General features: G+C 39.7%; 1 protein-coding gene across 1 annotated transcript in view; it reads left to right on the top strand.

Annotated features, from left to right (window-relative positions):
* LOC133568775 (ephrin type-A receptor 4-like) overlaps window positions 1–13,630 on the top strand; it is a 95,108-nt gene that overhangs the window by 4,417 nt on the left and 77,061 nt on the right. Inside the window, exons 3-4 of the mRNA XM_061920910.1 lie at window positions 7,910–8,107; window positions 11,557–11,667. Of these exons, the coding sequence (XP_061776894.1) occupies window positions 7,910–8,107; window positions 11,557–11,667 (309 nt within the window). The remainder of the gene's footprint in view (window positions 1–7,909; window positions 8,108–11,556; window positions 11,668–13,630) is intronic.

Here is a 13,630-nt window from a genome sequence, read left to right as displayed (position 1 = left end):
TTAATATTACTTTTCTTACTATGGTATATTATTGATTTATCCACTGTTCTGTTACAGAAAACAAAGACATGGGATAAAACTGCTATGGTATGAAAAAGGGTAGAATTAAATGAGCTCTGCTTCTTCTTACTCCTTTTCGGACCTGCTGTGATGAAACAAGTGCAAATATGTGAAGCATCACATTGTACTGAAAGTGAAAGTGAAAATGAACCTATAAAACCCACCACAGTTTAGTTGAGCCGCTGCAAAAACGACTCGACATGAAGAAATAGAGCGGCGAGTCGTGCAAGAAAAGTTTGACGTGACAAATAAACCCTGCGGTGCCTTGCTCAAAGGCTCCAGGGAGACGCCACTGACCTACACGCTAACAAGCCGGGCCTGCGCCCTGATCGTGAGTCCAATAAATATGTCGGCTGATATTGAAGAATCAAACTGTCATTTTGTCGAGTACACACACACACACACACACACACACTTCCCTAATCATCAATTCACTAATGGATGTGTGCCGTGAGCCATGATTAGCTAACGGACATAATCAGCCCTGATGACATATTGATCAGGGTTCAATGCACACATGCCACCCCCCTTGGCATTGTCTTGCTGAAATAAGCAGGGGCGTCCATGCTATTGTTGCGTGGATGGCAACATATGTTGCTCCAATAGCTTTATGTACCTTTCAGCATCAATGGTGCCTTCACAGATGTGTAAGTTACCCATGCCTTGGCCACTAATACACCCCCATACCATCACACATGCTGCCTTTTACACTTTCACCCTGGAACAGTCCGGATGGTTCTTTTCCTCTTGGGTCCAGTTTCCAAAAAACAAATAGAAATGTGTACTCGTCAGACCTCAGAACAGTTTTCCACTTTGCATTCATTTATTTTAGATGAGCTCCAGGCCCAGAAAATCGTTTCTGGGTGTTGTTGATAAATGGCTTTGGCTTTGCATAGTAGAGTTTTAACCTGCACTTACAGATGTAGCGACCAACTGCAGTTACTGACAGTGCTTTTCTCAAGTGTCCCATGTGGTGATATCCTTTACACACTGATGTCGCTTTTTGATGCAGTGCTGATTGTGGGATCCAAGGTCACAGGCATTCAATGTTGGTTTTCAGCCTTGCCGCTTAAGTGGAGTGATTAGTCCAGGTTATGTAGCGTAGATGATGAAATGCTTAGATTCCTTGCAATAGCTGCTTGCTTAAACAATTTGCTCAGGAATTTGTTGACAAAGTGGTGACCCTCGCTCCGTCCTCGTTTGTGAATGAGTGAGCATTTCATGGAAGCTGCTTTTATAGCCAATCATGGCACCCACCTGTTCCCGATTAGCCTGTTCACCTGTGGGATGTTCCAAATACGTGTTTGACGAGCATCCCTCAACTTTCTCACTCTTTTTTGTCACTTGTGCCAGCTTTTTTAGAACACGTTGCAGGCATCAAATTCCAAATGAGCTAATATTTGCAAAAACTAACAAAGTTTACCAGTTTGAACATTTTAATACGTTGTCTTTGCAGTCTATTCAATTGAATAAAAGTTGAAAAGGATTTGCAAATCATTGTATTCTCTTTTTATTTAACATTTACACAACATGACAACTTCACTGCCTTTTTTTTTTTTAATATGACTTACTTTAAACACTTTAATGATAGAGATCTATCATTATAATAGTGTGTCTTTGCCGTAAAAAGCAGGGTTTTATTTGACAAAATGGCAAACAAACATAAGATTAAGATTTAATTTAACAAATAGTTCTGAAGTTGATCAAGTATTAGATAAGTGTTGAAGAAAAGAAAATAATGACTTACTTTAAACACTTTTATGCCTGAGACATTTTTGGCATGTGTTATTTTTTTTGTTTTTTTTTTAAACTTGCATTGCTCAAAAAAACATTGCAGAACCAAAATCAATGTTATGAACTGTTGAACTATTTCACATCAAAATATTTCACTTTGAACGTTCTTAATTGGAAATAATAACAGTTTTTGTTAAAAAAAAACAGGGTTTTGTTTGACAAAAAAGGGCCTGAACATAAGAACATTTGAACTTCTGTTGTCGGGGGCCTGGGACGTCATTTGGGGGTCTAGGGACAAGTCACGTGTCGGCCTGCATGGAGATGGATGCTGCAGGATTCACTCGCATGGGGAAATAGTGGAGTGGCAACTACTCAGATACCGCTGCAGAATAGTGATGCCAGCAGGAGGCGACGTGCAGCATGTGGAATGTGTGCAGGTTCTTTTTTACACGCCACAGCATTTTTTTTTATTACCGCCACACATTCGAAATACGGTTGTTTTTTTTTATTACTTGAAAACAAATGTGTCAATATATTGTAGTCCCCAAACGAAATCGCACAAAATCTGACGCTATTTTTAACTTCTATTACCAATGTTATGCTAACAAATGGCACAATTCCAACTGTTTTTACCTCCTGTGCAAACGCTTTGGCTTATTATATGTATAAATGTAGTTGTACTGGCACAATGACACCTGCATGGAAATGTGACGACAAATAAACAAAACAATACAGCTATACCACTGCAGCATGTGGAATGTGTGCAGGTTCTTTTTTAGATGCCACCTATTTTTTTTTTATCACCGCCACACATTCAAAATAAGGTTGTTGGTTTTTTTATTACTTGAAAACAAATTTGTCATAATATATTGTAGTCCCCAGACGAAATCACACAAAATATGACGCTATTTTTAACTTTTATTACCAATGTTATGCTAACAAATGGCACAATTCCAACAGGTTTTGCTTCCTGTGCAAACACTTTGGCTTATTATATGTATAAATGTTGTTGTACTGGCACAATGACACCTGCATGGAAATGTGAGTACAAATAAATAAAAAATACAGCTGTACCGCTGCAGCATGTGGAATGTGTGCAGGTTCTTTTTTAGACGCAACCAATTTTTTTTTATTACCGCAACACATTCAAAATAAGGTTGTTGGTTTCTTTTATTACTTGAAAACAAATTCAAGTCATAATATATTATAGTCCCCAGACGAAATCGCACAAAATATGACGCTATTTTTAACTTTTATTACCAATCTTATGATAACAAATGGCACAATTCCAACACTTTTTACCTCCCTGTGCAAACACTTTGGCCTATTATATGTATAAATGTTGTTGTACTGGCACAATGACACCTGCATGGAAATGTGACTACAAATAAATAAAAAATACAACTATACCGCTGCAGCATGTGGACTGTGTACAGGTTCTTTTTTTAGAAGCCACAGCATTTTTTTTCATTACCGCCACACCTTCAAAATAAGGGCTTTTTTTTTTACTTAAATAAATTCAAGTCATATAATATATCGTAGTCCCCAGAAGAAATCGCACAAAATCTGACGCTATTTTTAACTTTTATTACCAATGTTATGATAACAAATGGCACAATTCCAACAGGTTTTACCTCCCGTGCAAACACTTTGGGTTATTATATGTATAAATGTTGTTGTACTGGCACAATGACACCTGCATGGAAATGTGACTACAAATAAATAAAACAATACTGTTATACCGCTGCAGCATGTGGAATGTGTGCAGGTTCTTTTTTAGACGCCACCTAATTTTTTTTCATTACCGCCACATATTCAAAATAAGGTTGTTGTTTTTTTTTATTACTTGTAAACAAATACAAGTCATAATATATTGTTGTCCCCAGACGAAATCGCACAAAATATGACGCTATTTTTAACTTTTATTACCAATCTTATGATAAGAAATGGCACAATTCCAACAGGTTTTACCTCCCCGTGCAAACACTTTGGCTTATTATATGTATAAATGTTGTTGTACTGGCACAATGACACCTGCATGGAAATGTGACTACAAATAAAAAAATAAAAAATACAGTTATACCGCTGCAGCATGTGGAATGTGTGCAGGTTTTTTTTAGACGCGACCTAATTTTTTTTATTACCGCCACACATTCAAAATAAGGTTGTTGTTTTTTTTATTACTTGAAAAAAAAATTGTCATAATATACTGTAGTCCCCAGATGAAATCGCACAAAATATGACGCTGTTTTTAACTTTTATTACCAATCTTATGATAACAAATGGCACAATTCCAACAGTTTTTACCTCCCCGTACAAACACTTTGGCTTATTATATGTATAAATGTAGTTGTTCGGGCACAATGACACTTGCATGGAAATGTGACTACAAATAAATAAATAAAAAATACAGCTATATCGCTGCAGCATGTGGAATATTTCCAGTTTCTTTTTTAGACGCCACCTAATTTTTTTTATTACCGCCACACATTCAAAATATGTTTTTTTTTTTTTTTTTATTACTTGTAAACAAATTCGAGTCATAATATATTATAGTCCCCAGACGAAATCGCACAAAATATGACGCTATTTTTAACTTTTATTACCAATGTTATGATAACAAATGGCACAATTCCAACAGTTTTTCCCTCCCCGTGCAAACACTTTGGCTTATTATATGTATAAATGTTGTTGTACTGGCACAATGACACCTGCATGGAAATGTGACTACAAATAAATAAAAAATACAACTACAGCGCTGCAGCATGTGGAATGTGTGCAGGTTTTCTTTTCTAGCCACATTCTGTCTGGTCCGGGCTTTTTTGTATCAAGTCAACTTGGGGTCACATATTTTATTGAAATGATTATTTATTTCCCAGCTGGCTTTGATTTTTTTTTCTTCCTCAAATTGATTTAGCGTTGGAGAGGCTGGCGTATGAAATTGAACAACAAAAGACAATTTCATGCTCGCAAGGTTTATTTTTAAAGACATTTGCTTGTTTTTTTTTTGGTTCTTCCTCCCGGGTTTCCTTTCCCCGCTGGCAGCGTCCTTTCAAAGTGTCTCGACTTGGCAGCGCTCGCTTTTTGGACAACATAGAAAAAGTGGTTATTAATAACATTGCTAGTTTCACTTTTTAGTCTTCAAATAAAGAGGGGGGGTCTTCACTTGGAATGTCCCCACCAGGTACCAACATTAGTTAACTGCTAATTACCATGTAAATGTTCTCTATTACGCACACAAAGTTTGTCTTTTCTTGTTTTATTTCAGATGGTAAGCAGCTCCACAACAGCTAAGCACACAGTAGCACACAAGCTAAACACACAGTACATAATTCAGTGCTTCCAAAAAGTATTCACAACACTTCACTTATTCCACATTTTGTTTTGTTACAGCCTTATTCCAAAATGGAATGCATTTGTTGCTGTCCTCAAAATTCTACACACAATACCCCCAGCTATACTTTCTACAACTTGTATATATGTACTTAAGTATTCCTTGGGTCAACACTTTGTTGATGCACCTTTTGGCAGCATTTACACCCTCAAGTCTTTTTTGAATACGATGCCACAAGCTTGGCACACCTATCTTCGGGCACTTTCTACCATTCCTCTCTGCAGCATCTCTCAGACTCCATCGGGTGTGATGGGAAGCGTTGGCACGAGCCATTTTCAGATTTGGGTTGTTGTCCTGTTGAAAGATGAACCGTCACCCAAATCTGGGTTCAAGAGTGCTCTGGATAAAGGTTTTCAACCAGGATGTCTCTGTACATTGCTGCATTCACCTTTCCCTCGATCCCGACTAGTCTCCCAGTTCTTTCCGCTGAGAAGCAACCCCACAGCATGATGCTGCCACCACCACGCTTCACTGTAGGATGGTATTGGACACAGGAGGACTTTGAATATGACCAATGTATGATCCTGTAACTACCTGGTATCGGGCCGATACCTAAATGTGTGGTATCATCCAAAACTAATGTAAAGTATCAAAGAAGAGAAGACTAATGTTGGGTAGCGCACACACACAGAGTACTTACAAGCAGACACAGTGTGTAGACAGAAAAGGGAGAATGGATGCATGGCGACAAAGGTCCTTACAAGTAGCATTATCACTGGAGGACGAGGAATAGCTAAACAGGCTTCACTACACACCGTAGGAGGATAAAATAACTAACAGCAAGCTAACACTCCTGAATGTAAACAAATGCCACCTGACATCCACTGTAATGATACCAAGTACAAGAACGTATCTAGTCGATACTACTATGATTATATCGATATTTTTTTATCATCACAAAATCTTTTTTCCTTTTTTTAAAAATCATATGTTTATAAAGTCAGTAAATACGTCCCTGGACACATGAGGACTTTGAAAATCACCAATGTATGATCCTGTAACTACTTGGTATCGGACCAATACCTAAATGTGTGGTATCATCCAAAACTAATGTAAAGTATCAAAGAAGAGAAGATTAATGTTAGGCAGCGCACACACTCAAAGTACTTACTAGCATACACAGTGTGTAGACAGAAAAGGGAGAATGGACGCATGGCGACAAAGTAAGGTTCTTACAAGTAGCATTATCACTGGAGGACGAGGAATAGCTAAACAGGCTTCACTACACTCCGTAGGAGGATAAAATAGCTAACAGCAAGCTAACACTCCTGAATGTAAACAAATGCCACCTGACATCCACTGTAATGATACCAAGTACAAGAGCGTATCTAGCCGATACTACTATGATTACATTGATATTTTTTATCACAAAATCTTTTTTCCTTTTAAAAAAAATCATATTATTTTTATAAAGTCAGTAAATACGTCCCTGGACACATGATGACTTTGAATATGACCAATGTATCATCCTGTAACTACTTGGTATCGGGCCGATACCTAAATGTGTGGTATCATCCAAAACTAATGTAAAGTATCAAAGAAGAGAAGAATAATGTTAGGCAGCGCACACACACAGAGTACTTACAAGCCGACACAGTGTGTAGACAGAAAAGGGAGAATGGACGCAAGGCGACAAAGTAAGGTTCTTACAAGTATCATTATCACTGGAGGACAAGGAATGGCTAAACAGGCTTCAATACACACCGTAGGAGGATACAATAGCTCAACGCTAACAGCAAGATTACACTCCTGAATGTAAACAAATGCCACCTGACATCCACTGTAATGATACCAAGTGCAAGAGCGTATTTAGCCGATACTACTATGATTACATCGATATTTTTTATCACAAAATCTTTTTTCCTTTAAAAAAAAAATCATATTATGTTCATAAAGTCAGTAAATACGTCCCTGGACACATGATGACTTTGAATATGACCAATGTATCATCCTGTAACTACTTTGTATCGGGCCGATACCTAAATGTGTGGTATCATCCAGAACTAGTGTAACGCATCAAAGAAGAGAAGAATAAGTGATTATTACATTTTAACAGAAGTGTAGATAGAATATGTTAAAAGAGAAAATAAACGGATATAAATAAATATTATTAATAATCCCTTTTTACAGTTTGTCCCTCGTAATGTGTATAAATAATAGGAGTATAAATGACACAATATGTTAGTGCAGACTAATTAGGAGTCTTTGTTTGTTTACTTACTACTAAAAGACAAGTTGTCTAGTATGTTCAACATTTTATTGAAGGACTAAATAACAATAATAAACATATGTTTCATCTACACTAACATTGTTTGTTCAAATAAAGACAAAAAGGCCTTTTTTTTGTGGTCCCGTTTATTAAGAAAAGTATCAAAATACATTTAGGTTCTGGTACTAAAATATGTTTGGACTGCAATGAGTGTAATTCAGATGTAGATCACCTTTCTTGTTGTGCAAGTTGTCATAGCAACGACGATTGTAGTTCTAACAGTCCTGCAAGTGTCAGAAGAAGTTAATGAAAGCAAACGATAACATCAAAAAGTGTCGATGGACATGACATTTTATTGTCCCTTTTTCTTTTCTTTTTCTCAACAAGCGCATTTCAAAGTTTAGTGAAAGCTGCGGTTGCAACCTTAATTTCCCTGAGGGCGCACGCCCGAAACATCAATAAAGTTCCACCTAATCGATTCTGACGTCAGCACACTTGTGTTTCCTCGGCAGTGGGAGGAGGTGAGCATCATGGACGAGAAGAACGTGCCCATCAGAACCTACCAGGTGTGTAACGTCCTGGAGCCCAGTCAGAACAATTGGCTGAGGACGGACTGGATCCCCAGATCTGGGGCGCAGCGCGTCTACGTGGAGGTCAAGTTCACGCTGAGGGACTGCAACAGCCTGCCCGGGGTGACTGGCACCTGCAAGGTAGGACATTGCAACCACACCTCTCCTTTACATCAAAAGTGGACAACACGTGCTCTTGTTTACATCTGTCATCACTTGTAAAAACCACATGATTTTAATCATTATAATTCCCAGAGTTGACCAGGTGTGTCCAAATATTTTCCAACTAAAGGGCCACATACAAATACTGTCATGTTTGACCGGGGGGGTTGACGGCACAGACACAAAGGGGCAGTAATGTTATATGAATTAATATGTATATATAATAACAATGCTAACTAATAACTATAGAATGGTATGTGTAACAAAACCCAAGAGTGTGTGTGTTTGAGGCCATGTGTATGGTTAGCTGTAGTGTGTTACCGAGTGTTGTGTAGAGCGAGAGGAAGGACAAAGCAGGAAGGCGGTCGTTGGGCAGGCAAGCAGTCGAGTGTAGGAGAGTGGGAGCGTAGTCCGTGTCCGAGCAGGGGTCGAGGATCGAGGGAAGCAGTCAGAATCCAGAGGGGGAACAACAGGAGATCACAACCGGGTGAAACATTGTAAAGCACTGTGGGAGGACAACAAGGACGTCAGACATGGAGGGATACGGAGAGAAAAAAGAGAGCTTATTCTTGTCGGCTTACGGTACAAAATAGAGAACTGAGTTCCAGTAAGGATCCTACGGTCCACTGGTCCTTAAAACGCTCGCCCTCATCAGTCCCAGGTGTGCGGATTACTGATCGCCCACAGCCTTGCCGGCATGTGGACGTGACGCGAGCAGGGGTGTGTCAGACCCAGCTGCCAGGGAAAAGCGGGTTCGAACCCGCGTGCTGACAAATACATAACATCATAAGACTTTGACAATCAATTGTAAAAACAACCATGATTTTAAAAGTCACAGCTTACAGCAACATTTTCTCATGCATGAATATAATACAGGTGAAGTTGACATGTTGAACTTAGTGACCACCTTATTGACCGTGTGAGCAGCTTTGATTACTCCGAAGCCGCTTTCTAAGTTCAACTGTGACTGAAAGGTAATCTGATAGACTTTTCACGTTTGTTGGGAGGTCGTTCCATTCCTTTGAAAGGGCTGATTGTGCGAAATAGGTTTTACATCTGGGTTGGCTACACTGCCCCCTGGTGGAGGCTCCTGTGTTTCAAGTTGTCACAGCAGATGTGAAGTGAAGTGAATTATGTTTATATAGCGCTTTTCTCTAGTGACTCAAAGCGCTTTACATGTAAACTGGACAAAGTGCTCAAGTGGCGCTGCAGTTTTGTTTAGGATTCAATGGGTCATTGGTATTGACGCTAATCTTTCAATGTTAGCGACGTATCCTCGCTCATCCATGCGGACTTAACACTGGCCGAGAGTTGTTTGGCGGCCGAGAGTGGAGTCGGCTGTCTTGGTTGCTTTGTTGGGTCTGCTCCTGTCTCTGGCCATGCTCCTTCCACCCCAGGGGACGATGGCGTGGAACACCGCAGAGGCCACCACAGTGGATATGTTTCTTTTAGTTGTTATTCATAGCTGCGTGTAGAAGTGGCTGCTTTCATGTCTTTGATGTCCTTTGTCTTCTTTGATGTTTCCCTCTTACACACATGTGAGAGGGATGTGTACTATGGCTATGAGTTGTTGTTTTTTTCCCTTGGCCTCAGTCTGGACCCCCTCTCCAGGGCCCAGGCTTAGACCGATTTTTTTATTTTATTTTAACCTTCTATTTTCTTCTCCCATCCCCCCACTTGTTTACCTGTATCTCACCTTTTTTGTAAGGGGCGCTGGAAGCCGGCAGACCCGTCAGCGATCCTGTTCTGTCTCCCTGTAATGTTTGTCTGATCTTGAATGGGATTGTGCTGAAAATTTAAATTTTCCTGAAGGAATAAATAAAGTACTATCTAATCTTATCTAAATCTAACACTATATATTTTTTAAGAACTAAACAGACCAGAGTGGTGGTTGCACTCTTTAAGAAGGAGAACCGGAGGGTGTGTTCCAACTATTGTGGGATCACACTCCTCAGCCTCCCCGGTAAGGTCTATACTGGAGAGGAGGCTACGCCGGATAGTCGAACTTTGGATTCAGAACGAACATCGTGGTTTTCGTCCTGGTTGTGGAACTGTAGGCCAGCTCTATTCTCTGGGCAGGGTTCTTGAAGATGCATGGGAATTAGGACAACCAGTCTACATGTGCTTTGTGGACTTGGAGAAGGCATTGGACCGTGTCCCTCGGGAAGTCCTGTGGGGAGTGCTCAGAGAGTATGGGGTATCGGACTGTCTGATTAGAGTACGATCAGAGTCAGAGCTTGGTCCGCATTGCCGACAGTAAGTCGGACCCATTTCCAGTGAGGGTTGGACTTTTCACCGATTCTGTTCATAACTTTTAAGGACAAAATTTCTAGGTGCAGTCAGGGTGTTGAGGGGATCAGGTTTGGTGGCTGCAGGATTAGGTCTCTGCTTTTTGCAGATGATGTGGTCCTGATGGCTTCATCTGGCCAGGATCTTCAGCTCTCACTGGATCGGGTCACAGCCGAGTGTGAAGTGAGTGGGATGAGAATCAGCACCTCCAAGTCCGAGTCCATGGTTCTTGCCCGGAAAAGGGTGGAGTGCCATCTCCGGGTTGGGGAGGAGACCCTGCCCCAAGTGGAGGAATTCAAGTACCTCAGAGTCTTGTTCACTAGAGGGATGAGTGGATGGTGAGATCGACAGGCGGATCGATGCGGCGTCTTCAGTAATGTGGACGCTGTATCAATCCTTGTTGGTGAAGAAGGAGCTGAGCCGGTAGGCAAAGCTCTCAATTTACCGGTCGATCTACGTTCCCATCCTCACCTATGGTCATGAGCTTTGGGTCATGACCGAAAGGATAAGATCACGGGTACAAGCGGCCCAAATGAGTTTCCAAAAGGGTCTCTCCCTTAGAGATAGGGTGAGAAGCTCTGCCATCCGGGAGGAACTCAAAGTAAAGCTGCTGCTCCTCCACATGGAGAGGAGCCAGATGACGTGGTTTGGTCAGGATGCCACCCGAACGCCTCCCTAGGGAGGTGTTTAGGGCACGTCCAAGTGGGAAGACCCAGGACACGTTGGGAAGACTATGTCTCCTGGCTGACCTGGGAATGCCTTGGGATCCCCCAGGAGAAGCTGGGGAGAGGGAAGTCTGGGCTTCCCTGCTTAGGCTGCTGCCCCCGTGACACCACCTCAGATAAGCGACAGAAGATGTATGGATGGATAAACAGTGATTGTTTGTGCAAAGGCACCAACGTATTATACAAGAATAAAAAGAAGATGCTAGTTAAATTAAAATAAGTTTGAGCTGCCTCCAGTGTTGAAGAAGACCTGAAACATCTGAAGACTTTGTGCTTAAGACTCTGGCACATCTGTCTGAGATGTTTCAGATCCTCCATACTGCTCCTCTGGCTTCATTATCATATAAAGAGGCAAGATGAGATAAATGGGCCTCTCTTTCTTCCTTAAACTCCTTTTTTGTGTGTGTGTGGCAGGAGACGTTCAATCTGTACTACCATGAGTCCAACGAGGACGGGGAGAAGTGGATCAAAGAGAGCAGCTTCATTAAGGTGGACACCGTGGCCGCCGACGAGAGCTTCACTCAGGTAACCAGCGACTTCTTCATCCTCACGCCTACGCCGCCTTTTCATTGGCTCTTACCGCCCAGAGAAGCTTCCCGCGGCACTTAGTTGGAATCTTTTTATTTCTGCTACTCCACTTTTATCTCAGAGAGAGCATGCAAGAATGTTTGCTGCTCTGCTAATTGTCTCCGCCAGTGGAGTTTGGTTTTTGTTGCTGTTTTTTTGAGGGTTGCACCAGAGCTCATTTCCATAGACTTTTTGTTACTTTTCAACCAAGAATTGTTTGGATGGCCGGTTTTCCAAGTGTGAGGTCTTCTGGAGCCAGAAGACTGGTTTGGTATGCCCAAAAAAATAAATTGTAGGAAAAGTCGCATTGGCACAGAAAAAAGTTTTGGCAACAAACCAATACAAAACATTTAAAATTTACAATATTTTTGGTGCATGTTATTCATATTTTTGTACACTTTTATTGTTTTTTGTGTCTTTCAAACCTTTTTTATGATCGCTTCTTTTGTTTTTATATGTCATGGAAATAATGTCACTCCCGCTAAAACGATTTAGAAGCCATCGGTCCTCTTTTTTTTCTTTTTCTTATATGGTGTTTTTTAAAGTCCAGTAAAACTGCTCCCGGGTAAACTTGTTATAAGCCCCGCCCACAGGTGCAGGCCCCTCCCACTAAAACAAGTTTGATATCCATCCATTTTCTACCGCTTATTCCCTTTCGGGGTCGCGGGGGGCGCTGGCGCCTATCTCAGCTACAATCGGGCGGAAGGCGGGGTACACCCTGGACAAGTCGCCACCTCATCGCAGGGCCAACACAGATAGACAGACAACATTCACACTCACATTCACACACTAGGGCCAATTTAGTGTCGCCAATCAACCTATCGTAAAATACAAAAAATAAAGGCGAAATCGTGAAAAAGAATCGCAAAAACTTTAAAAGTGTACAAAAATGTGAATATTGGCATCGAAACAAGTTTTGGGAACAAATAAATACAAAACATTGAAACAATACAATATTTTTGGTGCATGTTATTCATATTTTTGTACACTTTTATTGTTTTTTGTGTCTTTCAAACCTTTTTTATGATCACTTCTTTTGTTTTTATATGTCATGGAAATAATGTCCCTCCGCTAAAACGCGTTTTGATATCATAAACAAAAAAAATAAGGCGAAATCATGTACAAAAATACAAATATGAATATGAAAAATGTGAATATTGGCATCAAAACAAGTTTTTGCAACAAATAAATATAAAACTTTGAAAAAATACTATATTTTTTACACTTTTATTGTTTTTGTGTCTTTTTTGATCACTTCTTTTTTTTAACGTTATGAAAATAATGTCCCTCAAGTTTTGATATCAAAACATGTTTTGATATCATAAATAAACAAAAAAGTAAGGCGAAAAAGTGAAAAAGAAACACAAAAACAATAAAAGGGTAAAAAATATGAATATTGGCACCAAAACAAGTTTTGGCAACAAATAAATACAAAACATTGAAAAAATACAATATTTTTGGTGCATGTTATTCATATTTGTGTACACTTTTATTTTTTTGTGTTTTATGATGACTTCTTTTTTTTTTAATTATAAAATGTTTTTCCTGCTAAAACGCATTTTGATATCGTGAACACACAAAAAAAATACAGCGAAATCGTGTACAAAAATACGAATATGAATATGAAAAATGTGAATATTGGCATCAAAACAAGTTTTCGCAACAAATAAATACAAAACTTTGAAAAATACTACATTTTTTACACTTATTGTTTTTTGTGTCTTTCAAACATTTTTATGATCACTTCTTTTTTTTTTTACGTTATGAAAATAATGTCCCTCCTGTTTTGATATCAAAACATGTTTTGATATCATGAATAAACAAAAAAATAAGGCGAAAAAGTGAAAAAGAAACACAAAAACAATAAAAGGGTACAACAATATGAATATTGGCACCAAAACAAGTTTTGGCAACAAATAAA

This window comes from Nerophis ophidion, linkage group LG14 (genome assembly GCF_033978795.1).
Source record: "Nerophis ophidion isolate RoL-2023_Sa linkage group LG14, RoL_Noph_v1.0, whole genome shotgun sequence".
Lineage (NCBI taxonomy): Eukaryota > Metazoa > Chordata > Actinopteri > Syngnathiformes > Syngnathidae > Nerophis > Nerophis ophidion.
The sequence above is the reverse complement of the archived record's forward strand: the minus strand, read 5'-3'. Positions and strand labels throughout refer to the sequence as shown.